The following is a 26,575-nucleotide window of genomic DNA, read 5'->3' as shown; positions in this document are numbered from 1 at the left end:
TTAAGCTAATGCTCTTTTATTGAACACAGCAGCAGAGGACCTCCACTTCGCGCTAGCTGACACGGCTGGGAAGCAGGCAGGGTCACTTCTAGCCAAAAAATTCAAGTTGAAGGTAGGAACAAACACTGCATCACTACCACACAGCAAAGCACAGAATAGCATAGAAGTAACATGTTTACACAGCCATGACAAGATTAGTCTCTTTTACTGCAAGTCCAGTGCTCTCATGATGCCGTGTGTGTGTTGCCTCTCTAAAGTAAAGTAAATTATAAAAGTAAAAAAAGGTTAAACCAAACAGGTAGTTTTACATTTTTTTTAATAAAGTTTCTTACAAAGTGGTATACATGTTACATTAGACATAAGTAGTAAAAATAAACACGGACCAAAAGTCATATTTTATAGTGAAGAATGTAATAGGCTTGCAGAAAGGAAAGAGGTTAACACAGATATGTTAAAAAGAGAAAGACAGATATGCTGCCTCACTGCAGCCCAACAGAAGCAGCTTTGCACATTTCAAACTCACAATTAAAAAAGGCATCAGTGGTTTTATATGAACCACTGTTCCACAGTGAGCTTGGTAAACTAAAAGACACCGTGTCAAATAAGATTTGTGCTAAAGAACATCCTTATTGAACACACTGCATGACTAGCTTATGCTGTCCAGCCAAGTGAAAAATGCTGCTGAATTGTAATAAACTCTCAGAGCTGCAGGGAACACGTTATGAATTCTGAGTTTTGGTTTAACAAGCTGACTTTGGCTTTAACTTCAACTGGCCCTGAGAGTCCAACCAAAAGAACATCTACCAAGGCAGGACTCGCTCAGCTGATTACCAGAAAGAAGACCAACTGATGTGCACTTAACCTCTCAGAGAGTGCGTTCTGGCTAATTGAGAAACACCACAAATTGGACAGTGTTGCTCACAGCTAGCTCAGAGTTGGTTTCGTGAACATTGTTAATGTATTTTTCCTGCAAAGTCTTATTTACAGCTCTAGCACTCATGAGGCACCTCAGTTTTATATTCAAGTGATCCAGCTAACTAAATTAGCTCCTATGAAGAACAGGGTCAAGATAATGGGTAAGGCCTGTTGTTTTAGTGCACTGAATGGAGGAATCTGGACTACTTTTGATGATCTCCTGAGCTTCAAAGGAGAATTCCACCGATTTTTCTAAATGTTTGCATAATTCAGTGGTTGAGATGTAAACAAAGTTTTGATGCGAAATGGTTCATTGTAGAGAAACTTGCAGATTCTCATTTCTTTAGTGGTGGTGATTTATGTCTACAACATAAATATAGCCATTTTATTTACCATCCAAAACACCTACCTGGACCTACAAGTCTTCTGACTTTTTTTTTTTATATGTAACATTGTTGATGTTTTCAGAGGACAATTTTACCTTAGAAAACCCTTCACGTATCCCTCCACCATGAATAGTTTACAATATACTGGTTGAATTACATTTTAGGCAAAAACATTACCACAAAATAACCGTAAAACAAAGTTTCAGACATCACTGAAGAGTTTTCATAACCACTTCATGTAATACCTTTCTGTGAGGGAGCTTTAAGAGGCAGACGTCTGGCTCCCATCTCCCCCACTGAATCACTCTGACTCCAAGTTTCTCTACAACTCAGCATTTTACACCAACCTTTGCATCTCAACCGTTTAATTACACAGAAATTCAGAACAATCAGTGGAGTTCTACATTAAGAACTATTAGTACTTGTAAAAATGGAAAAAAAGTAGAAAGAACAAAACCAAAAGATAATCTCTCACACGACCATCCAAATTTCAAAAAAGGTGCCCAGATAAACAAACAAACAAACATTCACTTACCATCAACACAGTGTATTAAGACTTCAGTAACATAATAAAGGCAGCACAGAGTTACAGTTTTTACTGATGTGTAATAACAGTCAGTTAGCAAATGCTATTCCTGAATATAATCACATAACTGGTGTTTACATGGTACAAGTTCAGTATTAAAGTCAAGCTAGAGTGGAAAATACTAAGAGAAGTAAACCAGCATGCTATCTTTTCATCATCTAAAAGGTATTAAACTACATACAGTCAACACTCTCAACCTACTATTAACTGAAAAAGCTTGACAGCGTTGATTAGCTCTACTAGCTTCTACCTTGGACTACCATTTTTTTTTCAGTCTTACTTCTAAGTGTTTTCTGGCCATGTTTTCCAGTGGATGTCCTGGCAGCAGGTAATAATTCAAAATAAATCTCTTTGACCCCCTGATCTCTGTATGGCTTCAGACTTAAGACAGGAACGTAAAAGTGCTAGGGAAAAAAGAATACATGCTCCATTTGGGAGTGAGGAAGGCAGCGGTAACATTTTTTTGGTCAAATAATAATAAAGATGTAAAAAAATATAGATAGCCCTTAAATACAATGACAGACTGCTTTCTTCACAAATCTTTAAATTTAATTTTTTTTTATGTTCTCCTTTTTTTTTCTTCTGCTCTCCACACCCTCAAATTCTGTCAGTGCTCAGTTTTATTCTTCAGCATTACACACCCACGCTGTCTTACATGGACAGGTGCACTCAAACTAATACAAATGGCAAACTAACTTCCATCACTCCTTATTACAACCAAACCATTAGTAAATCACAAACAAACATTCCAGAAGTCACATAAATCACCATCACAAGCATGTGATGATCAATCAGAAGAAATGCCACAAACCTTGGACTTTAATGTATTTTTGCCCAAATCATGAACAGGTGAGGTAGAAAAAAATAAAGCAAGCATAACTGCTTGTTTTGACACCATGGCTGGCTCCTCCTCTGATCACTCACTTCGGTGAGTGTAAGAGGTTTTTGTTGAATCAGTTCCTGAATCTGTAGGAGATGGGCAATAGGAGGCTGCTTTTCTTCCAAGCCTGGACCTTGGCATGAGCGGTCTCATCGAGGGCCTTGTAACAGCGTCGTGCGTAGTCCAGAAGCTTCTCCTTGGAGGAATCGAACTCGCCAACCTCTGCCACTTTCTCGGGGGCAACCAGCAGCAGCTCAGCAATGGGAGTGGTGGAGGCCACAGTATTACGGTCAACCCCATGAACCTGGAAGGCTCTGGACATGCTCTTCATTTTCTGGTAAGTAACCAGAATCTTCTTGTAGCGATGCAGAACTCCAGCAGGATCTTTTACTGAAATAAAAAAAAAAACAAAAAACATTAGTGGTAGTAAATCATGAGCTAATGATAACAACAGATACAAAACCCAGTGTTTAAATTGTGACCATTTCAATAACCATGCAGGATTACATCTCTTTAACCAGTTATAGTGGAAGTAAACAACCTTCTGGAAACCATATACCTGGGGCCTGTCTCACAAAGAATGCTGAACCTAAACAGGGGTCCTCGGTTCCAAGTTTCAGCTTCAAAAAACTTAACAAATGCAACCACGGTGAAGATGTTTCATGACTGCGGTTTATAACGTTCTCTGTTCTTAGATACTCGAGCTCTGATTAATCGTTGTGTGCGTGCACACAAACAGCCAATTTCATACATAAGCAGTGGCTTTTTTTTTTTAAAAAGTGAAAAGAACTCATTCTACATAAAATGTAGAGCATACACAGTGGTAAAAAAGAAGCACCTTTGCCATTGCCACTATGTTAGTGCTTTTATGTTATGTAGTATGATTTGTTTCATTGGCTGAAAAGCAATACCCCCCTCCTCCACTACAACCGACACCACAAATGTTACAAGGACAAAAAAAAAAAAAAAAAAAAAAAAGTGACCCAAATGACCAGTGTGGTCCATGTCCTGGAGGAAATTAGGCAAGTTGCCATGGCAGGTTTAATTTAATTTAGAAAATTCAGGTTTAGAGAGAACTAAGCCTTAAGTTAGCTGGCTAAGAAAGAAGCCCTGCTTTATAAGGCAGACCTTAGGACGACACATGTTTACACAGTTGTAATCTAAACAGCAGACATGCCAATGATCACTTGTATTTACTTAAACTGTAGTAGATTTTTTGGTGCCATAAACACAAAAGAAAAAAAATCTATAAAATAGCGGTAAAATGTAAGATTGTCACTACTGATTAAATTAAAAATGGAGTAATCTACAGATTATTCGGGGAATTAGTGAAATATTCCGAGTCATGTATAATATATAATAAACAGACAAACAATGTGGAAAACATGTACCTAAATGCATGTGTATCAGGATCCATGGCTTATTTCAAGAGACCAGTATGAGATTTTAAAATATACATTATTCACTGAGAAAAAAAATGTAATTGATTACTTTTAATGACCTAATAGAGTTTTATAAATGAATCATGAATCTGAAACTATCATTTTAGGTTGTGTTTGCTTTCAAGTCCAAAGCAGAAAATGATGCACTGTTGAGTTTTACTTCTGCTCAAGCCTGGCCCACACTACAGGATTTCAAAAAATCCTAACTGATGTTGAAACACGAAACCCCACACAATATTTTTCACAGATCTTTCTGTCCTTGGTCATTGTTAGTCATCAGAAAACCCATATAAGACTATCTGAACTGAATGAAACACCACACACTGTCAGATTGAAGGGATGAGCAAATCGGCCCCAAATTGTTCCCCATTATACCGTAGTGTGGTCCAGGCATTAGCGTTCACAATAAAATATTACCATATGAAAAAACAAAAAACATACTAATAAAAGCTCACAACTGATTGGGCAGATTTAATGACTTATAACAACTGAGATAATGTCCAACAAATCATGCTGTTTTCTGTTCTGTCTGATAAAACAGCAATAAGTCATGATACTCCCCGCGTTACCATGGTGAAATCCCTGTATCAGCCTTCAGTGGTTTACTCCTTTTACAAAACAGAGAAACTTTAGCATCTTAATATTTAATATAATTTGTGTGTGCATAATAACTGTGTATATTAAGCATTTTAGAATTACTTCAGACTTGTTTTAAAACTGAAATAATCTATTCCATAATTACAGATTCAGAATTTATGGAGAGGGGGCAAAACATATGCACATCAAAACAGCCTCAGAAACGCATCTCTTCCACATACCAGAAGATGAAGATAAAAAGAAGGTGGTTCATTCGGTCTTTGGTCCATTTGGTTTGTATTGCACTCATACTTCAAACAAACCACACCAGTTCCTTCTGAAGCAAATTGACCTGATCTACTCAGTGGGTCTCAGTCTGCTTATTTGTGTGCGCACAGAGTTCGGACAGCAGCAGTATCGCTGTGTTAAGAAAGCAATTGCACCTGGGTTCATTTTAATTGATGCATTTGTGCTTTTTAGGTACACCGTCAGTACATTTTACCAATACTGAGATAACAGACAACTATGATAATTTCCTCATATCAGCAACTAAAATTTTCATCCTTTAACACTGTTTAAATTTTCATATATTTCTTTTCATCCATTCCTACAAGACATCAAGAACCTCATATTGTATACTCAGAATACGCTTATAATGACCTACTCATGTACTTGTTGCACTGATGTTGACTGCTCCCCTCACCTCTTTGTCTTTCCATGCTGCGTGCAATGCGGAACACCCGGGTTCGCTTCACTCTTGTCTGCCCACCATTTGACCTGCTACTCAACTTGCTTCTTTTGGAGCTTTTGCTGTCAGACTCATCATCCGATACGGTCTGCTCCTCTTCAAGGTAGCCATCCTCCTCCAGGTACTCTTCCTCCTCTATGACCTCCTCCTCATCCTCGTCTAAAGAACAGAAAAGATTGAAAGACATAATAGCAAGTTGTCATACTGCCCAGTCTGATCCCAAAACCCTGTATTTTCGGGCAGTCATGGGCTGGAGGTTAGGGAACTGGCCCTGTGACCGGTTCAATCATAAGCGCCGACAGTCCATGACTGAGGTGTCCTTGAGCAAGACACCTAACCCCCAATTGCTCCCCGGGCGCCATGGATAGGGCTGCCCACCGCTCCGGGTAAGTGTGCCCCCTATTGTGTGTGTGTGTACTCACTAGTGTGTGTATGTGGTGTTTCACTTCACAGATGGGTTAAATGCGGAGGTGAAATTTCCCCGTTTGTGGGATTAAAAAGTGTCACTTAAACTTAAGAACATCAGAAACAAAGAGTTCTATAATTTTCTCACACCATCAATCACAGTGGCCCGCAGTGGCATTTAGAGGGTACAGATTTCACCACCATAAATGAAGTATGAAACTCATATGATGTGGAAACAAGTGGGGATTTTGAGCACAACTGATCAATCAGCTTCAGTGCCTTAAACCCAGCACCTACTAGCACCTCATTTACATACCATTTACATAAAGCGTGGCCTAGTTCATGCAGATGTTTCAGAAGAAAGCCAATAAAATGAACGCATTCAGTGGCTCATGAGCCAATGGCTGTGCTCATAGGTGGAGTTTTAAGGTTGAGCAGTGAGTGCACTGCTCCCCCTACTGAACAAACTTCATAGTGTTAAAATTACAACTGCTTGAAAAAATAAAAAGTAAAAAAAAAAAAAAAAAAAAAAAAAAAAAAAAGTCCTTATTTTGATGCAACAGAAAGGTGATGGTATTTCCTAAAACAGCATATTAAATCTCAGTAGTATTGCAGAGTATGTGATACTTTTAAAAAAAAGTTTTAGTAGTGGTATAAAACAAGCAATATTTTAATGTCTTTAAATGGTGCATGTAAAATCAGTATATCCAGTTTTGTACTGGATTGCCTTGTGCATAAATAATTAGTATTCTATTTTTATCCTTACTAGTGGTATTATGGATGATACTGATAATAGATTTGGTTAGTTAGCTGAAAATCCAGCATTTTTTCAGGTTGTTAGACGTTTACGCTCAAAGGCACATGCTCATACTAGACATGATCATATACAGATTAAACCAATGAATCGCAAATCTGTCAGTGAAATTTGCATGTGCTCGTTTTACGATCAGATTTGACCGTATTCAGCTGATAAGAGCCAACGTCACCAGATGTTATAGCAGAATGGTTGTGACAGTGAAGGTGTGTACACAGAGTTTAAATTTAAAAAAAAAAGACAAAGCCTTTCTGGAAATGTGACAATACAACGTATTGTATCGTGTGCATGTAAGCTTGAGGTTAGTATGTTAACTTGGGACTAACACAATAGACCTGAATATGTGCATTCGATTGGGACACTATAATGCAGAGGCTTCTGTTTCTAATTATTTTTAAAGTGAAAGCTCTTTAAAAAAACTGGAAATAGACACATCAACACAAAGCACATTTTCAGCCACTGCTTATTTCTGCAGTATCGAAAACTTATTGAATAACCACACCACTGTATTGTATAGAACTCTGAAATTTGTGAATCATTACACCCCTAGTTGTTTCACTTATTAATGGTCAGCAAAGGTCATGTTACATGTTACCAACTCTGGGGGCCATAAGTATGAAGGGTGCGTACACATGAAATCAGCTGATCAACTATCTGCATAAACAATCATTAGTGAAAGTGAAACTTGACATGAAAATATTCTCTCTATTCTCTGGAGGAGAAGAATGCAGAATTTGGAGGAGAATGGGACTTACTTAAAACCAGTGTAATGTAGTGGTACTACAGAATTCACTGGAAATGTGACTTTCTGGTTAGTTCCTAACTGGTCCAGTAAAAGTGGAGAGCACATTTCATGCTTTTTAAACTGTTGGAAAAACGTAATGTACATTTGGCTGCAGGACATTATTCTGATTTTCCTGGTTAAAGAAATTTTTTATTATATATACAAATATTCTAGGATAAAAGAAATATGACCACTTCCCCATATTATCAACATGTGTGCTCATTACTGATGACTGTGGTCGTTGCACTGGAGGTCTGATCAGACTTAAGCTTATCTTTATGTGCAGTTTTTGGCTGTTAGTGGGTTAACGATGTGTTTTCTAAACTTTTCTGGCTAAATACAAGAGCATGCATGTCGCCCCAAATCCAAGTTGATTTAACTGTCTCAGATTTTTCATCATTTTTTCCCCTAAAACTGTCCATACAGCCTAATTCAGAACGTTCAGTACATGTATGCATCAATTTGGGGGGTGGAGGCGTATTAAAGACCCCGTCTATGCATTTTCATGATCTTCTATTATCTACAGTTGTTGTGATGTTAGTACTTGCTCTCCTGCTGCTCCAAGTCCCAGCCAAAACGGCCAGCAAACAGGTTGTTTAAGCTTTTCTAAATTTGTTAAGGTACTTGACATGAAGGTTTATTAGACTGTTTGTTGTGTTGCTAGACGCTGCTTCTACCTGCTTTGACCACCTGTTGCAGGATCCTACTACAAGCATTAACTTCATTTATGAGAGCTCAAAAACTAGCGGTCCACCTTAATTGTAGGAATAAAATCAAACGTGTAGGGCTGAACCACACTCATCGCCGAGGTCACTCACAACTGGTGAAGGGTTGTTTATGTTGTTTGTGAACTAACACGCCCACACAGGCAGCAGCTTGGAATTTTTGGAGAGCATATCTACTATTCAATTATATTAGGTTATACAAATTTCTTGAATATAATGCTGGTAAACACTTACTCCATGGCATAACTTTGCTATTAAAAGAAAATTTCACTCTCTGAAACCATGCTGACAGGGGTGGTGACTAACCTTGGACACTGCTGTTTCTTACTCTCCTTCGCTTTTGGTTGAGGTTGCGTGTGGGGACTTGGCCAGAGCGGGTCATCATGGGCTTTGGAGACGGGGTCGAGGCCCTGCGAGGGATGGTTTTTTTGGGAGTGCGTTGCTGTGGAGCCTCAGGTTGATGCTCTGAGATGAAATATAATATAAAAGATCTTTAAGTATTCCTCCACAATTTTTCCCTTTAGATTTCACATGCAGACTAATACACTGTTTAGAGAACACTTCAGCATTTTTCAACCTAATCTCCAACTGCTGCTCACGGTCTCCTACCACATGCCATAACTTCAATGTGTTATTTCCATGTACTTACAGAAGAACAGAAAGCCTTTTGCTTCAAAATACAAATTACAACAAATGCCATTTTGCAGTCTCCAACATCTTTCAATAAAACACATTTTGTAGAATACTTTCATGAACTCTTCAGAGTAAATTTCTAAATTAAGGTGGAAAAACGGCCAGTTTTGCAGAGGGAAAATCTGCGGTAATATTTTTACCAATACAGTGAGTGAGTGTGGATTCAGTTCTGCCAGGTTCATTATTGATCAAACATATCAGAGAAAGCAAATAAACCAAAGTTGCTTTTTACAATATTTAAAAGTTGGGCAAAACTTCAAAACAGCAGTTTTGGTAGGACATTCTTTCACGCCCCATCTTGAGAACCGTGTAGTATTTCAAACTACTGTATTTGCAGAATTCAGCAACTTCTGAGTGGCTGTTATTACGAGTGAGCTTTGGTTCAACCGGTACATTCTAGAATGAGGTTAGGTTGAAAAATACTGTATTTAAAGTATTCCTTTATATGGGAACAGATTATTTTAGTTAACATTTAGACTTTTTAAGCAAAATTCACAACAGCAAAGTCAGTCCAACCAACTGAGACAACAGAACCAGCCACAGTAGTAGCTGGAGTTTAAAATTGTCTAGTGACACATTTACATTGCCAGAGCTGATTCTGAATGTGTTGGAAGTGACAAAACAGACAAAACGGCAGCAACATTTTAAGAGGAAACGCACACTGGAGTCAGTTTTGTGCACTCAGCTTATGAAAAACTAATTTACCTCAGAATATTTTAGCTCATCTCTGACAAACATTTTGTAAAGTTGTCAAGCTCTCTTTTCAGCAGCTAACAGCAGTGTTAGCTCAGTTTGAGTTTTCTGTTTATGCCGCGTGTTCAGGGAAAGATGAAGTTCAGATGTGTTTGAACACATATGAACGTTTCTACATCCAAATGTTCAGTTTAAGCACAGTTCAGCTAATTTACAGCAAACGCAACTTTTTAAATCTTTCAGTGGAGTGATAAAGATATTTTTCAAGCTTTGCTTTAAATGGCCAAAGTTGGCAAGCTGACTGACTCAGATTAAAATTTTTTATTAATTTCATAGAAATTGTAAATCTTTTAGAAGGTTTGCAGCTAAATGACCCACACAAGGATAGGAGGCCTGGTCCTACCCTGCAGTGCCGATACAGGCAGGTCCCCACCAGCTGTGACAGTCCAAATGAACTCAGAGATACAGGAATCAACCTTTTTAATTTAAAAAGCTCCGTATTTCATTAGTATAAGTATTGCACAAAATTTATTTTTGTTCTGAATGTTTATTTAGGGGGCTGGAAAATCAAAGCAATGCGAGTCTGGCTTGTCCCCTTTCATAATAACACTTTTTGAAAGACCACCCTTCATACATTATTAGTAATCCACCTGGTCCTTCTACTGTTAAATCAGTCCAATGCAGTCCCTGCCTCTCATCTCTTCCCATCCCTCCCCAATCCTTTCCCTCACCACTCCTCTCCTGACTCTTGGTAGTGAAGATGAACCGGTCCAGCTGACAGCGCAGGAAGTCCCTTTCCTCTTCCAGGTCCTCAATGCGTTTCTGCAACCAGGAGTTCTTCTCCAGAGCGATCTGCAGCTGCACACGAAGGTTGGACATCAGTAGGTATGGATTGCAGGGGGTAGCATGGCCTGAAGCTGTCTCTGCTGAAAACATGAGTAAAGGGTACAGAACACTGATACTCCATCAAGAGCATGGGTGTTGAATGTGTTTGACAGAGGGCTGCAGCAGAAGGTATCTGAGCTTTGATTTAGGAATTCAAAGCAACTTCCGCTTATTCCGGTTTAAAAAATACTGCCTCTGCTGATATGAGTGACGTGGCAACACGTCTGCTACAGCTCGCAGACACTGGCAATTTATACATACAGCATTTCTTTTCCAAATGGATAAATAGTCAAATCAGTTACTTTCTCACTTACAAAATCTAATTCAGAAAAGTGCATTTATCCAATATATTTGTTCACACTGGACAGCTTTCTGATTGGGCAGCTATTTCAAGCCTGGAAGACCTGGAAATCTGTATAGAGCACAAAATGTTTAGTTAGCTTGATAATAGTCAAGAATTGTAGGTTTTGCATTTTATTTAAGCTTTTATTTGAGTTTCTTTGAGCCTTGATTTTCTTGGGTGATTTCACTCTGCTTTACTGTATGGCCTGTTCTGTAAGTTTCATGCCTGGGACTCACTGCCACACTGAGCATCAACTTGAAAAGCAAGATGTTCAGTGTTGCTTACAATACACATTTGTGAAACAGGCCTGAAGCCTATTACTACATAGCATCTAACATCTACATAGCTAGGTTATTCATTTTCTTGGGTTGGGATAGTGTAGTGGTTAACACCTCTGCCTTCTACGCTGTAGACTGGGGTTCAACCCCCACCTGGGCAATCACCCTACACTATACCAATAAGAGTCCTTGGGCAAGACTCCTAACACCGCCTTGGCCTACCTGTGTAAAAATGATCAAATTGTAAGTCGCTCTGGATAAGAGCATCAGCCAAATGCCATAAATGTAAATGTAAATTTTCTCCTCCATAATTTTACACAAAAAGGAGATTTCTTTGGAACTCAAAAAGCTAAATTATTATAGAATGGAAGACTGAGAAAATGATGACGCAATCTAATAATAATGCAAATAATAACAGATCATTTAGTACAGCAAAAGTGATATGAAAAATACTAGCTACCACATTTGCTAAATAGAACAGTCATTTTATTGAATGTGACTTGCTTTAAATAACTGCCAAGATGCATGGACATTGTGAAACACGCAAGCTACAACCAATTGTACAAATGTTTCATCAGCCTTACCTATAAAGGCAGAGACCCATTAGTTGTTAAGTTCATTGAGTGTTTAATATTAATAGTTGATGATTAGTTGGTCATTTTTAAAGGGGCCTAGAAATCTACCTACTTCTAAAGTGTTTTAGTTCATAAAGACCAACTGCTATCATTGATGTGAATTCAGACCAAATTTAAATAACACATCACAGATAAGCAACCACTGCTGCAACATCGGAGACTTTGAACTTACAATCTACAGCCAAGAGGTGATGAACGGCTAAATGAATAAACACGCAGAGTATACTCAGCCTTAGTAACCTTATTTTATGCGTGGTCATTTCTTACACTTGTCCAGCAAAGAAAGACGACTACTTTACCATCAAACACATGATCATTCTGGTTGTAAAAAACAGTCTGTCCCATATTATTGTCTTCAAAGGGAATAGAGATTTCATAGCCGTCCTCATTTTTCAAATCTGTCAGGAAAATGGAAACAAAGAGGGAAGCTGTTTACCACCAGTGAAGCATCGCAAATGTTTCTCTAATAACATTAATCAAATGTTAGGACAGATCAGCATTTTCGTCTCCTGATGTCAAAGAGGTTATAATACATGTAATTGCCTCCCTTACCTACCAACCAGGAGCACCACTGAGCAGGTTATTTGGGTGGTGGATCTTTCTCAACACTGCAGTGACTGGTAATGTGTGTGTATGTACAGCAGAGTTACTCGAGTTAAACACCTCAGTGTCACTGCTGGATTGAGAATAGTCCACCAACCAAAAACATCTAGCCAACAGCGTGCTACGACCACTGAGGAAGGACCAGGGCACAGTGGTGACCTGCAGTCCTGGAGGGACAGTGTCTAGCACAGTTTGGTGATTTTCCTGCTCTTAGTACACCAACTAACCACAGCAATAAGCTGCTGAGGTGAATCGGGTGCGTTCGAGTAGGAACACCACCAAACTGTGCAGGACTCTGGCCCTACAGGACAAGGCTTCTCCACCCTTGAAGTATACGACGAAGAACACAGATGAGCTACTGTCTCTGACTTTACATCTACAAGGTGGACCCGCAAGGTGTGTCTAATAGAGTGGACAGGGAGTGGACACTCCAGCAAGTGTATGAAAATTCCAGCAACACTGCAGTGCTGAGAATTATCCACCACCCAAATAATACCTGCAGAGTGGTGGGCCTGACCATTAATGAAGAAAATGCGCCTATATGGAAAGTGGAGCTGATCAATTGCACAATGAGCGAAGCCTGCACTGTGGCCATGCATGTAAGGCCAAAATGCAGCCGATATTTTAACCCGATCGACGCCCATCACAAGGCAAATCAGCCATTATTGAGTTGAAACTTTGGAGGCAGAGCCTGAAAAGTCGTTAGAGAACCTAAGTCAGTAGCAGCTCTCTTCAGATCTGAGCCAACACTTCATTTACCTGCTGAGTTCCTCGTGCTTCTCTGCGGGTCAGTCATTATTTCAGTTTGCCATGGATCTTGCAAATCAGAACCACGTCTGCAAGCTGCAAATAGACACAGACTCTCTCTCAGAAGGAAGCTACTCTGGCCTGGCTTTACAAAACATCTTCACAGGCAAACACATTTCTTCGTCAAACTGATCAGAGCTCTACAAAACACACCTAACTAGTGAAGATGCTGTGTGTTAACCTGGCTAGCTTAGCCTTGAACCCATTCACTGAAAATGAGCAAGTTAACAACACGTGAACTACATTACTACAAACTACCGCTGGCCTAAATAACCCATAATAACTAGGCGGACGTCACTGACCGACCAATTTAACTCCATATCACGCCAACATCGCCATGGTCAGCGAGCCCACCAACGGCAGAAAATCAAACAAGCCCAACCTGCTCGTTATGTTAGTGAAGAAAGGAAACACGGGTCGACCACGAAGTTAGTTAACGTTACCAGTCAAAACTCGGACTTCTGACCAGCTGTTTCCCTCCACACTGGCATCAGCCGAGCGGTCTACCAGATACTGCTCCCTAACTAGGCCACTCACACAACTCACTTCATCCAACTCGCTCGCTAAACTAACCGTGAAGGGCTGAGTCGCCCGCTCGGTGAGTGGAGTCCACGACAAGTCCGCGGTTGTTTTTATAGATCGCCACGTCAGACTGACCGAGTGGCGCGTGACGAGGACCGACCCGCGTCGATCCGCGTCTTCTATGAATCGGATCTACGCCTCTTTCATAGACCAGAGCCCAATACTGGAGGACCGCCCCCCCCGCCGGATCCTGTGCCGCGCATGCGCAGAAGCGTCTCCATATATTTGTGTTTATTTATTTATTTATTTGTTTGTTTGTTTATTTACATACCTACATACATACACACATTCATTGATTAAAATCCACATCTATGCAGAGACCAGTGATGATATAAGGACATTGTCTGTATTGTCTGCATTGTGGACAGTTTTTACAGACTTTTCGATCTTGATCTTTTCAAGTGCCGTTAAGTCGTGTTTGGATTTCGAGATGCTGGCCGAGGTAAAAGTCCTCCTGTTACTACATTCACAAATTAGCCTTCATGAATGTGGAATTTGATGGCGTTACCGTGGACAGGTTTAATATTTAACACTCGTCATCATTTAGCAACTTAAAAATGTAGAGAGCGCACAGTAAATAACAAACTGAAGCATCTGCATTAAATATCTAAGGAATTAACCTTCCTGTTTTCAGCCCCCAAATGGGCTGTATTGATTTCCATGTTTGGCTATTCTGTATAAGTCACACAGGTTTTTGATTGTTATTTTGTAAGTATTCTAGGTCTCCATTGTACAGTAGCATTCATAAGATACATTAGAGCTTAAAAGCTATATTAAATTGCAGGAGTGCCTCTGTGAAACATCAGCAATAAAAAAGAGCAAAAGCACAGAAAAGGCGAATAATATTCTAGCATCTGATATTTAAATAAAACTGAAAAGCAAAAAGTCCTGTTTTGTTGAAGGTGCAAGCAGGTGAAAAACATAATGTCATAATATAGCTATAATAATACTGTTTAATACAAAGCGCTCAGGGTTTTATATATATATATATATATATATATATATATATATATATATATATATATATATATATATATATATATATATATTTACACTGTCTGCATGAATCAGTGGTTGAGATGCAAAGAAAGTCCTTCAGAGAAGTGTGATGTGAAACTGTTCATTTGTATTGAAACTTAGTGACAGATTTCTTTACAGTGGTGGTGGTGGGAACCAGAGGTTGCCATGTCTACAACACAAATATAGCCATTTTATTTACTCTCCAGAACCACCAGTGAGCCTACACTTGTCTTCGCAGTAGTTATTTGAAGCGCTGAGGATGGGGGCCAGGCTGACTGGCATCTACAGTGGGGGCCAGGCTGACTGGCATTGTTTACACCTCAGCCGTTTGCAGTGGTGGACAGTAACTAAGTAAATGTAATTAGTTGCTGTACTTAAGTAGTTTTTTCATGTATTTGTACTTTACTGAAGTTTTTCCATTTTGGGCGACTTTTTACTTTCACTCCACTACATTTCAGAATCTAATATCTGACTTTTTACTCCACTACATTTTGAGAAATCTGTCGTTCCTTTTGGTTTCTGTGTGTATAAAAATGTAACGTCAAAACGAAAGAAGTGCAAAGCCAGAGCACCAATCAGGGCCCAGCGGTCACTTTGTTCTGAGCTTGTTTTGACCTGTTGGTCATACCGACCCAGTGCAGCACACGGTTCAACATCAGCGCAGCAGCGAAAAATTCATCCGTCTACCTAAATAATGAACTAACCTAACTTTGTGTAAATAGAGCACAATATAGAAATATGTCCACACATGCAGTTTGACTGGCAGGTTTCTTTTTTCTGAATTCATACAAACACTTTCATTTTATAGTAAATTAGTTTGGGTTAGTTTATGTTTATGAACAGAGACCTACAGATCAACACAGTAAAGGAAAACTTATTTGTGATTCTGAGTTTAAAGACAGTTTTTATTCAACTTGTAACTAATTTACAAAGTAATCTTAAACTGAAACTTTGCTTGTGTGTAAAAAGTGATTTCAGAGCCACTCGGTTCTCCCTGATGGAAACTGTTTACCTTCCGTGTTTTGTGCTTATGATCATTTTAATAGACGTCAGCGTCACTAATTAATGACGTTCTATTAAAAGACTGGTTTACCAAGAGACGCTGGAGGATTTTCACCTGAAATGAGTTCATGAAGCGAGTCTTGTTATAAAAATGATAACAGGACATCAGAGCCACAATTACTCTTTTAGTATTTTTACTTTATACTTAAGTACATTTGAAGGCAAATACATTTGTACATTTACTCAAGTTGAGGTCTAGAGTAAGGACTTATACTTTTACTGGAGTGATATTTTACCATGGGGGTCTCTACTTTAACTCAAGTACAGGATTTGTGGACTTCGTCCACCTCAGCCGTTTGACTCTGAGGAATCATTTTCAAAGGCCTGTAGAAGAGTCGATTCTTCGATTCACCTCATATTTTCACTCACTAAACTCAGCATAACAGTGCCCGCTAGAGGCAGCCTCGCTGCGTACGCCTCACCACAGGCGTGTGTTTTTATGGTTTTCTCTGCCTCTCTTCAGCGGTTTGGGGCTCAGGTGGTGTCAGATATCCAGCAGAGGTGGATCCGGAAGTCTCTCAGGTAAATGCAGCAGAGCAGAGGTCCGCCACCTGCCGAGAGGACGAGCCATGAAACCGGGCTACTGAGTATTTACTGAAGCCTCGAAAGGGTAAGTTTCACTGAGGAACTTAGTCGTTACCGACGACACATTCGACCACGTTACTGCCTCCGTTTACTCGCTAAAGAGTGTTTCTGTCGTCCGAGTCAGTTAAACCGACCGACGACTCCGAAACTCGACTCTATCAACGGTTCCGCTTCTGCTGCAGTCCAAACCTCTGACAAGGACGAAGTGCAAAAGCCCTCTTTATCATCCACCTGTAAGTCAAAGCCTTTAAAAGTCTGCTCCTGCAGGCGAAAGCTCTGGAGACTTGGTGATAACTTTGAGAAAGAGTTGGCGAGGCGGTCTTAAAGGACTACCTCAGACTGTCCCAGAGCTAAACCTGCTAATGGTGAATGAAAGTGTATAGACACCCAGACAGCAGCACATCGGTCTGTTTACTGCTGCTGGTCCTGCTGCTGGTCCTTGAATCACCTTTCATGTTTACTGAGATTGTTTTCAGAATATAAATGGGTATATTCATTAAGGGAATGTCACCATCAAAAAGTGCTGAACTTTTATCAGACGAGTGTATTTTAAGGGGTAATATCCTTTAAGGGTTTGTCAGTTTATCGTAGAGGTGGGAAATTTAAGTTTTCAGGATGCGCAATGTCACAATAGTTATTTATTTCAGACATCATAGTACTATCCTAAAAAAACTGAATACAATTATTTTTATTCACTATTTCACACCAAATCTAGTTAAACAGGGCCAGTTGTGCTCTCTTTATAATGAAACGTGCAGTTGGTCAGTGATCTACAAGTACTGATCTGCACTGTATGTTCAGAAAAGCATATGTATTGCATTTTGACATAATTTATCACTATAACAGTATGTACTGGGCTGGAGGGAACTGGCCCTGTGACTGGAAGGTTGCCGGGGGCCGACAGCACATGATTGAGGTGTCCTTGAGCAAGACACCTAACCCCCAATTGCTCCCCGGGCGCCGTGGATAGGGCTGCCCACTGCTCCGGGCAAGTGTGCTCACTGCCCCCTAGTGTGTGTGTCTATTCACTAGTGTGTATGAGGTGTTTCACTTCACGGATGGGGTAAATGCGGAGGTGGAATTTCCCCGTTTGTGGGATTAAAAAAAGTATCACCTAACTTATTGTCATATTACCCAGGCCTGATTTATCCCTACGTGTCATATACTGTTTTTTGCCGCAAAAACAAATTCTTTTTCTCTCTCATTCAAAGCTAGTAAGCGTTTTTTTGTAGTGTTTAAATTTGTCTTGCACTTTCTGGCCACTATTTTATAAAAGGAGGTTCTTAATGCAATTTCATGTTATTGCTTTTGTGCTGGCTATCAATACTATACTTCTTAAATATTTGTCATCGTCCATAACATGGTCATTTATATTTCCAGGGTACATAACTCTGCATTTTTGGGAATCCTCAAACAGATTTTAAATGTGCCTTAAATGACTTTTATTTTGTAAGATAAACTAATACAGTTATTACAAATACTATTACAAATGCTGACTAGGCCTATAATAAAACCACTTTGTTCGAAATGTTGTTACTGTCGCTGTGCTAGATTGGTTACAGCTGTAGAACCATCTTTATTTACAAAGTTTGCTAAACTAAGTTACAAAGGATAACAGAAGAAAAACAGGAAGGAAAAATAAGTAAATTGGACCATGAAAACGAGTGATGGATTTCTGGGCCACCCAGAAAACCCTGAGCAAAAAGCCGGTGGGTCGCCAACTTTGCCAACAGCTGTCCTCTTGCTTTCTGGGCACCTGGTAGCATTATGAAAACAACATTGGGCCTCATTCACCCTTCGTGCTCTTGATTGTGTGTAGATTCTGTTCTTACCCAAGAGCAAATCCCAGCTAAGAAAAGACTGGTAAAGGTCGGAATATTTGTGGAAACTGTGTACGTGGGTTTTAAGAAGAAATTAACTGTTGCTTTGAAACAGTCAGTGTCAGGTTACAGACAAACGCACCTGGAGTTATTATATTATTGGTCAACATATTTCATGGTTGTCTCAGATTAAACAGAGTTCAGTTTCCCTACATAGAAAATTCTATTCTCTTGAACAACGCATGTTATGTTTGTATTCACCAGATTCCACGGAGTTGGCATGAGCACCTGCACTGGCCTGTCCCACTGCAAAGTGGCACTGGCCTTCGCCGTAATATTTGATCTTCTGGGGGTGGTAGCCTTGCTTGTAGGGGTCTTTGTTCCACTGGAGGTGAAGGGGAGAGACTTTGGTGACCTGCTGGTATACACAGGAGCACTGATGGTGTTGATGTCGCTCGGCGGCTGGGTTATGTGGTACAGTGGCAACATTGACGGTCTGGCATCCAGTAAGGAGATGGGCCACATTGGCAATGCAGTGGACCGCCTTGCGCGTACCCTTAGCCGGAAAATACGCACCCGCACGGTTAGGGGCCACAGGGGTCCCTGAAGTGGATTGATGGAATTCCTCACCAAAGTGCCTGGGTAAGGACACGTTTCAAATGGTGTTCCAATCATAACGAAACCTCACAACTCCATTTCTTACCTTAATAGAATAGGATTGATCACACAGGCATACTTTATTGTCAATTTTAGATCAACAGTGATCAAAAGTAGTCTGGGAAAAATCTCTGAATACAGTTTATCTTTATTTCTTTATTTATTTCCAGGGTATATTGGTCATTTATTCATTTGTGTCCATCTGAAAAGTGATAGCAACAAGCAATTGCAACAGGTTTACTAACTAAAGTTCAAAATAATCTTGACAAGTACAACCCCAATTCCAATGAAGTTGGGACGTTGTGCAAAACATTAATACAAACAGAATACGATGATTTGCAAATCCTTTTCAACCTACATTCAATTGAATACACTACAAAGACAAGATATTTAATGTTCAAACAGATAAACTTCATTGTTTTTTGCAAATATTCGCTCATTTTGAATTTGATGCCTGCAACACGTTCCAAAGAAGTTGGGACAGGGGCAACAAAAGACTGGGAAAGTTGAGGAATGCTCAAAACACACCTGTTTGGAACATTTACACAGGTGAACAGGTTAATTGAAAACAGGTGAGTGTCATGACTGGGTATAAAGGGAGCGTCCCTGAAAGGCTCAGTCGTTCACAAGCAAGGATGGGCGAGGTTCACCACTTTGTGAACAACTGCGTGAGCAAATAGTCCAACATTTTAAGAACAACGTTTCTCAATGTGCAGTTGCAAGGAATTTAGGGATTTCATCATCTACAGTCCATAATATCATCAAAAGATTCACAGAATCTGGAGAAATCTCTGCAAGTTAGCAGCAAGACAGAAAACCAACATTGAATGCCCGTGACCTTCGACCCCTCAGGCGGCACTGCATTAAAAACCAACATCATTCTGTAATGGATATTATCACATGGGCTCAGGAACACTTCAGAAAACCACTGTCAGTGAACACAGTTCATCGCTCCATCTACAAGTGCAAGTTAAAACTCTGCCATGCAAAGCGAAGCCATATATCAACCACACCCAGAAACACCGCCGGCTTCTCTGGGCCCGAGCACATCTGAGATGGACTGACGCAAAGTGGAAAAGTGTCCTGTGGTCTGACGAGTCCACATTTCAAATTGTTTTAGGAAGTCATGGACGTTGTGTCCTCTGGGCCAAAGAGGAAAAGGACTGTCTGGATTGTTATCAGTGCAAAGTTCAAAAGCCAGCATCTCTGATGGTGTGGGGGTGTGTTAGTGTCCATGGCATGGGTAACTTACACATCTGTGCAGGCACCATTAATGCTGAAAAGTACTTACAGGTTTTGGAGCAACATATGCTGCCATCCAAGCAACGTCTTTTTCAGAGACGTCCTGCTTATTTCAGCAAGACAATGCCAAGCCACATTCTGCACGTGTTACAACAGCGTGGCTTTGTAGTAAAAGAGTGCGGGTACTAGACTGGCCTGCCTGCAGTCCAGACCTGTCTCCCGTTGAAAATGTGTGGCGCATTATGAAACACAAAGTACGGCAACGGAGACCCCGCACTGTTGAGCAACTGAAGTTGTACATCAAGCAAGAATGGGAAAGAATTCCACCTACAAAGCTTCAACAATTAGTGTCCTCAGTTCCCAAACGCTTATTGAGTGTTGTTAAAAGGAAAGGTGATGTAACACAGTGGTAAACATGCCCCTGTCCCAACTTCTTTGGAACATGTTGCAGGCATCAAATTCAAAATGAGTGAATATTTGCAAAAAACAATAAAGTTTATCCATTTGAACATTAAATATCTTGTCTTTGTAGTGTATTCAATTGAATGTAGGTTGAAAAGGATTTGCAAATCATTGTATTCTGTTTTTATTTATGTTTTGCACAACTTCATTGGAATTGGGGTTGTAATTGAAAATCTAAGTAAGGCAATTAAAAGTACTCCAACATTAGTGGGACAAACAATATCGGTTCTTTCTTTTATGTATGTCAGTATTTAGTATTTTATTTTGGTCAGAATTTTGTTGAATATCTCCCTTTTATGTGACAAAGTCTTCTAGGCCTGGGATTTCACAAACCCTTTTTAAACCTCTGCCAGGTTTGTTGGATGTTGTCTTTTGAATAGCCAGTGTGTGGTAGGTTTTCAACATGTCTTGCCTTTTCTGCCACTTAAGTGCATTTTTTTCACACTTGATTTTGGAATTTTCACCATATCTTAACTCTGTCTCTCTATTTTAATACAGCATTATAATTTTTTTTGTCAGATTAATTAAACTCAGTATGTAATTTTTCATAGATCTCTGACTTTAAGAACTTTCAGAATGTTAGGCCCAATCCCATTTCTTCTTTTTACCCCTACCCCTTGTTTTCGAGTGTCACCCTAACCCCTTGGAACTGAGTTTCAAGTACAAGTAGTGGTTGGAATCTTGCCCTACGAAATGGGACAACCCTCAAAAAAAATAAAAAAAACAACATTAACAGACCACTAGCGGTGCTCTGTAGGCGACCTGGTACGTGTGTAGTGATAGCAGAGAATGGAAAAGTTCAGCAACCTCCCTGCTGGGCTTTAGTTACATTTAGGGAATCACATGTTTTCAAAGAGGGGGGGATAAGACAATTATTCATTATCGGCCACCGCTAATTCTTTGGTGATACGAAGCTGAAGTCAGCTATTCACCAGCTTCTTGTTGGAATTTTCCCATTACGCCTTAAATGGAGCAGCAGTTACATTCTGTCACTTCAGGCATCAGAACTGCTAGGCTATTTAAGGTGGAATGGGAAAGTTAGGTAGCTAACTTTAGCTCTCTGGTTTGAACTTTTTGATTTGAGCATTATAATTAGTGTCCAAACATTTGTTTTGAAGTTAAATGGAGGGATTAGATTTACAGTCAGTTGGTCTTAATGTAGTCATTGATCATTTTCATTACAGTTAAAACAATGTACTTTTGAATACAGTAAGCAATTTCCATGTTACAGTAACAAATGAAGTCAGTCTAAAAATGATGATAGGAGTGTCCCAGAACTACTATTGAGCACTGTACATGTTGCATAGGTGTTCAGAAATAACAAGTATGATACAAACATTACTGCTTTAATGTTAATCCTAAGAACTGAAAATGGAGTAAATTAATATGTATGCTCATTCTAAATTTGTGATTTGTGAGTCATTTCATTAGAATTGAAACTAACATTAGTTTTAGAGTACAACAGTGTTGATTTAGTAAAATGTGTTTTGTATGTTATCATTCGTCACCAAATGGTGAAAAAATATTTCTTTGTTAAAAGAAAGCTGATGAATGCCTTTTGTTTCATTTTATCAGTTGCTCTTATATCAGGTCATTGTTACTACATCCTCTCATCCATCAGTGATGGTGTGTTTAAAGGGGCTGACTGGTCTCTGGAAATAATCATTTTGCTCCCTCACTAATTTCTAGGTTCTGTGACCCATGAAGACTGAAAGCTGTGTCTGCGCCTCCTCACCTAACTCTCAACAAACTGACTCAACCGACTGTTACACGGCACATTCGAGGCCTAAACGAGAGTAGTAATTATTTAGATGTTACCTGTATTTTTAAACAGTATTGACCTACACTGACAGTGAGATTTGACTGGTAGTGCTGGTTTTTCAAGAGCAATGTGCATAACTGTTGGTGGGTAACTTATCAGGGTTTTCTTCTCATCAAAAACATTTTATATCTCACATAAAGACTGTCATATCATGATGTGTTGTGCAGCAGATGGTCCTTGTTTTCAGCTCTTTATATGTACGGACTAATTAAATGGTTCCGCATTTAAAACAGCTGCTTCTTTATTTTATGCCTCTGTCGAGATCAAAGCATGATGTATTAAACCTGGAAGGCATATGTGCCTGAGGTAACAGTAGATCTTGTACTTTTTCAGCAAAAGTAGGAATTCTTTGTCAGTATATAGGTCAGTGAAGTGAATGTTAGTTACTGGAAGTGGCAAGTAATCAACTTTGAAAACTTCAGTATAGAGCTTTTCTGTACTAAAGAACCCCTGAAGAACCTTAGGTTTTAAGTAATTATGCTGTCTCTGCAATCAAGCAGCCAGTTTAAAGTCTTACGTACTTTCACTATCCATAATATAGTCAGGAAAGTTTAGTGTGATATGATGTAGTGCATCATGATAATGATGAAAATGGTCATATTGCCCAGCCTTATTTCAGTATAAGCTATGTTTATATGTACACTAAAGGTTCAGTTCGTTTAAGGCCATGTAAACATGCTTCGATTGTAATGGATGTGAGCTTAGCGTTAGTAAAACACGGTCCAGGCTAATATTGGCTCCTTTATATGTACAAAAGTATTTAGACGCCTACACTAATTTGTGAATTCAGTTACTTTGATGTATTATTTTACAATAACACCTTGGTTCAGTTAAGTTTCTTAGATGAAGCAAAAATGAAATGTATGTAAAGGTACATTTGTAGTGAATCAATGATTGTTTCGCTTTAAAGGAGAAAACAGTGTGCACTATCTGTCCTAAGGTTTGTGGACACCTGCTCCTCCAGCATTTTTTCTTAAAATCAAGGGTATTAATAGGGAGTTTGTCGTCCTTTATTCCTCTAGGGAGTGTGTAAGATTTAGTGACATCTAGCGGTGAGGTTGCAGATTGCTACCAATTGAATACCCCTCCCTTGCATCTCTATTCAAGGGTGTAGTAGAACCAGTAGTGGCCGTTATGTTTTCGCTTCTATGATGACAAGGATTTAACCTCCCTCGCACAAGACGTGCTAAATAATAAGTATGAACCTTTTGGTTCTCAAATCTCTCACAACACAAAATGGTTAGCCACTGATTCTTCTTCCTATGTCTTCTGGTCAGTGCTAGAGGGCCATCAAATTCAAGCTGCTACTTTAATTCAAGAGCCAGTGTTTGTCTAATCTAGGCCACAGTCTCTGTTGGAAGGGACCCGCTCCCTATGTAGATATAAAGGCCTCATTCTAAAAGCTAACAAATACAAAACAATTCGTAGTTATAGGTGATTACACAGTAACGAAAGCATGGTGTTGTATACTATATTCCATTTCTGCTGATACTTTAATAAACATTTCTGTAAGCATGCTACTTTAGCAGTTTTGGCTAATTTTAACTGTAGTAACTGGGCTGTAACTGTAGCAGCTTATAAAATTATATTAAACATCGCAATACATGCAACAGTACACACCAACATACAAAATAAAGCACAATGCCAGCTACTGTAATGATGTGCAGGCTGTGGTCCTAAGCTTGCTTGCTTTTAAGCTCTGATTTTAAATTAGCTGAAATGAAGCCAAATGTAGGGCATTCTCATGTGTATAGGCAGCTCATTCCAAGTATGAGCTGCTCTTACTGGAAAGGCGGACTGTCTCTAAGATATCATCGCCTCTTGTATTCCTCTCCAGCTGTTTGGCAAAGACCGATAGTGTAATAAAAAGAACCAAATGAAATATTGAGCATCCATACCTTAAGTGTGAATGTACCAAAACACACCACAAAAACATTGCAATCAAAAACCGATTGATTTAATATGCGGTGCAGCAGACTCTACGAACTACCACAGATAACAGCTTTGGTTGCTACTTGCAAACAGTTGAACTTAGTCATTCTTTATGGAATTACAGGCCTCATGCTGAATTACAGTAACTCGTGCTGAACCACACAGCAGTGTGACTTACTTCCTCTCCAAAGACATTGCAAGTGATCTTATAGTGAACACAGTCTGCGTCTGCCATTCTGTAGTCAGATAAATGAATGTGCATTTTTCCTGTCGTGCTGTGAAGAGGACTGAGAGATTACGACCCCAATCTCATACGATTCCAGACTGGCAGGGTAAACTTAAAAAGGCTAATACAAAGGCTAATAGTTGTGGTAAAAGAGATTAGAGGCAAAAGAGTTTCAGACAACTGAAAAAATAGAATCACGGCTTTATTTAGAGACGCAGTTCTTGTCACTTTAAACCTTTAAATAAGATGTTGCCAATTATAAGCCACCTAATGGGATTTGGGCACAGATTAGTGGCCATGTGGCCTACCTCCAGCGTGCCCTGTGCTGACCTGAAGGGTGAATGCACTTTAGTAAACTTGGAGGACACATGAAAATGGAAGATTTTGCTTTGTAATTAAGACAGTAAAACTGCACAGCAAATTCCCATTTCTTCTATGAGCGTCAAGTTCAAGCGCCGTTCAGTGTAATCTCTACCATGTGAACTATTACCATGGCTATGTATTTTAACTCATTCTATATAAGTAGAGAAAGAACAAAAACCCTGTTAACTCAAGACACACTTATAATAGAAGCCACTGGGCAGTTGTTTAAGTGTTCTGTTCCTTTACCTGGCCTGTAGCTGTCCTTTGACTATGACCGAATAGAAATGCTCCACAATTGTTATGGAATTAAATATATTTACATTGACTTGCATTAAAAGGAAAGAATGGTTTGCTGACTTCTTCTGTAAAGTTGCCAGTTTGAAGATATAATGCGTCTGTATTTATTTGCAAGCTATGCTAGCAGTCAGGACGATTTTTCTGGGCAGGGATTCTCAGTGGTTCTGTGACATATTTGTGAAATGCATGCAGTGAATGAACATGGCTGTGCTACATGTACAGTACTACACTGTTAGAAATAAAGGTACTATGCAGGTACATGATTCATTCATCAAGGTACGAACAAGGTAAGTGTACCCCCAAAGGTACAACAGTGGTTTTAAGATCCAGTGGTGTACCTTACATGAGTTTTTCCTAGTGGAAAAGTAGATATTTGTACCTTTTCATAACCAAATGTATTAAATCAGAACAATAAAATAAAAGCCTGGAGACGAGACGGGTGGGTGGAGTCAGTACAGCTTAGAAAATATAATTTCATTCAGTTATGTTCCCTGACTAAAGGTACTGGGATGTTCCCCTGAGGGTACCACCACAGTGACAAGAGGGCTACTGCCCCAGTGACAGTGTCATACATTTTTTTTCTGAGCATGTAAATGACAAAATTAACATTAAATGCTAGTTTTAGAACCAGAATGCCTAATATGCGTTACTACATTTTACAGATACGCCAGATAGAGATTAGTTTAAAATATACAGGAGGTTATTATGGTGATTTCAGTGAATCTTTCCATATGGATTGGCGTGTGATGGTAGCCTTTAGCAATCTGAATGTGTGCCTCCCGCACAGAACTATCACAGTGCATCCAACAGTAAAGGCAGCATCCACTTCTTTTATACAGTGATAGGAAAGTGTAGTGAGCTGAAAGCTCCAGTTCCACATGCTCCTCTATTTTATTCCAACATGCACACATCCCAACTTCTCTGGGGGAAGATTTTATTAACAGGTTGAAGGACCACATCGCCAAAGCCTAAGAATGTATTGCTGGCATCATGGTAGAGGGTTAACTGAGGCACCATGTTGGTGCCACTATTTAACCTTGTGTGTCCAACTTTAATCATGACACGATTACCTGAAATTGCAACACAATTAAATGGATATCAGGCACTAGATCAGCCAAGTACAGCAGTTTGGCTCGACTCCCTGATTTGTGTTCACTCCTTCTCTCCCTAACCAGCTTTCTCTATCTCCTCTTCTCTTGCTCTGCAGCCTTCTCCCGATATAGAGCAAAGGTTAGGGTCTGAGGGATTGATGTCCTGCAGCAATATGGCAGTGGAGGCAGTAAGCTGATAAGAAGATGTTGGTAGAG

At 39.5% G+C, this 26,575-nt stretch overlaps 1 protein-coding gene across 8 annotated transcripts; it reads right to left on the bottom strand.

The window, feature by feature from the left end:
• Positions 1–299: 299 nt before the first annotated feature.
• ccdc106b (coiled-coil domain containing 106b) lies at positions 300–13,899 on the bottom strand. 8 transcript variants are annotated; one of them, XM_017718566.2, is made up of 7 exons: positions 13,642–13,765; positions 13,151–13,234; positions 12,088–12,186; positions 10,379–10,573; positions 8,568–8,726; positions 5,489–5,692; positions 300–3,157 (listed from the first exon to the last, which is right to left on the bottom strand). In XM_017718566.2, the coding sequence occupies exons 2-7, from the start codon at positions 13,185–13,187 to the stop codon at positions 2,841–2,843; spliced, it is 1,011 nt and encodes a 336-aa protein (XP_017574055.1). In that variant the 5' UTR covers positions 13,188–13,234; positions 13,642–13,765; the 3' UTR covers positions 300–2,840. The 8 variants fall into 8 exon arrangements, with proteins under 8 accessions (XP_017574055.1, XP_017574056.1, XP_017574057.1 ...); XM_017718567.2 differs by having other exon boundaries at positions 10,379–10,570; XM_017718562.2 differs by lacking the exon at positions 13,642–13,765 and adding an exon at positions 13,772–13,899 and having other exon boundaries at positions 2,841–3,157.
• Between the last annotated feature and the right edge of the window lie 12,676 nt (positions 13,900–26,575).

This window comes from Pygocentrus nattereri, chromosome 1, assembly GCF_015220715.1.
Source record: "Pygocentrus nattereri isolate fPygNat1 chromosome 1, fPygNat1.pri, whole genome shotgun sequence".
Classification (NCBI taxonomy): domain Eukaryota; kingdom Metazoa; phylum Chordata; class Actinopteri; order Characiformes; family Serrasalmidae; genus Pygocentrus; species Pygocentrus nattereri.
This window is presented reverse-complemented; position numbering and strand designations above follow the sequence as displayed.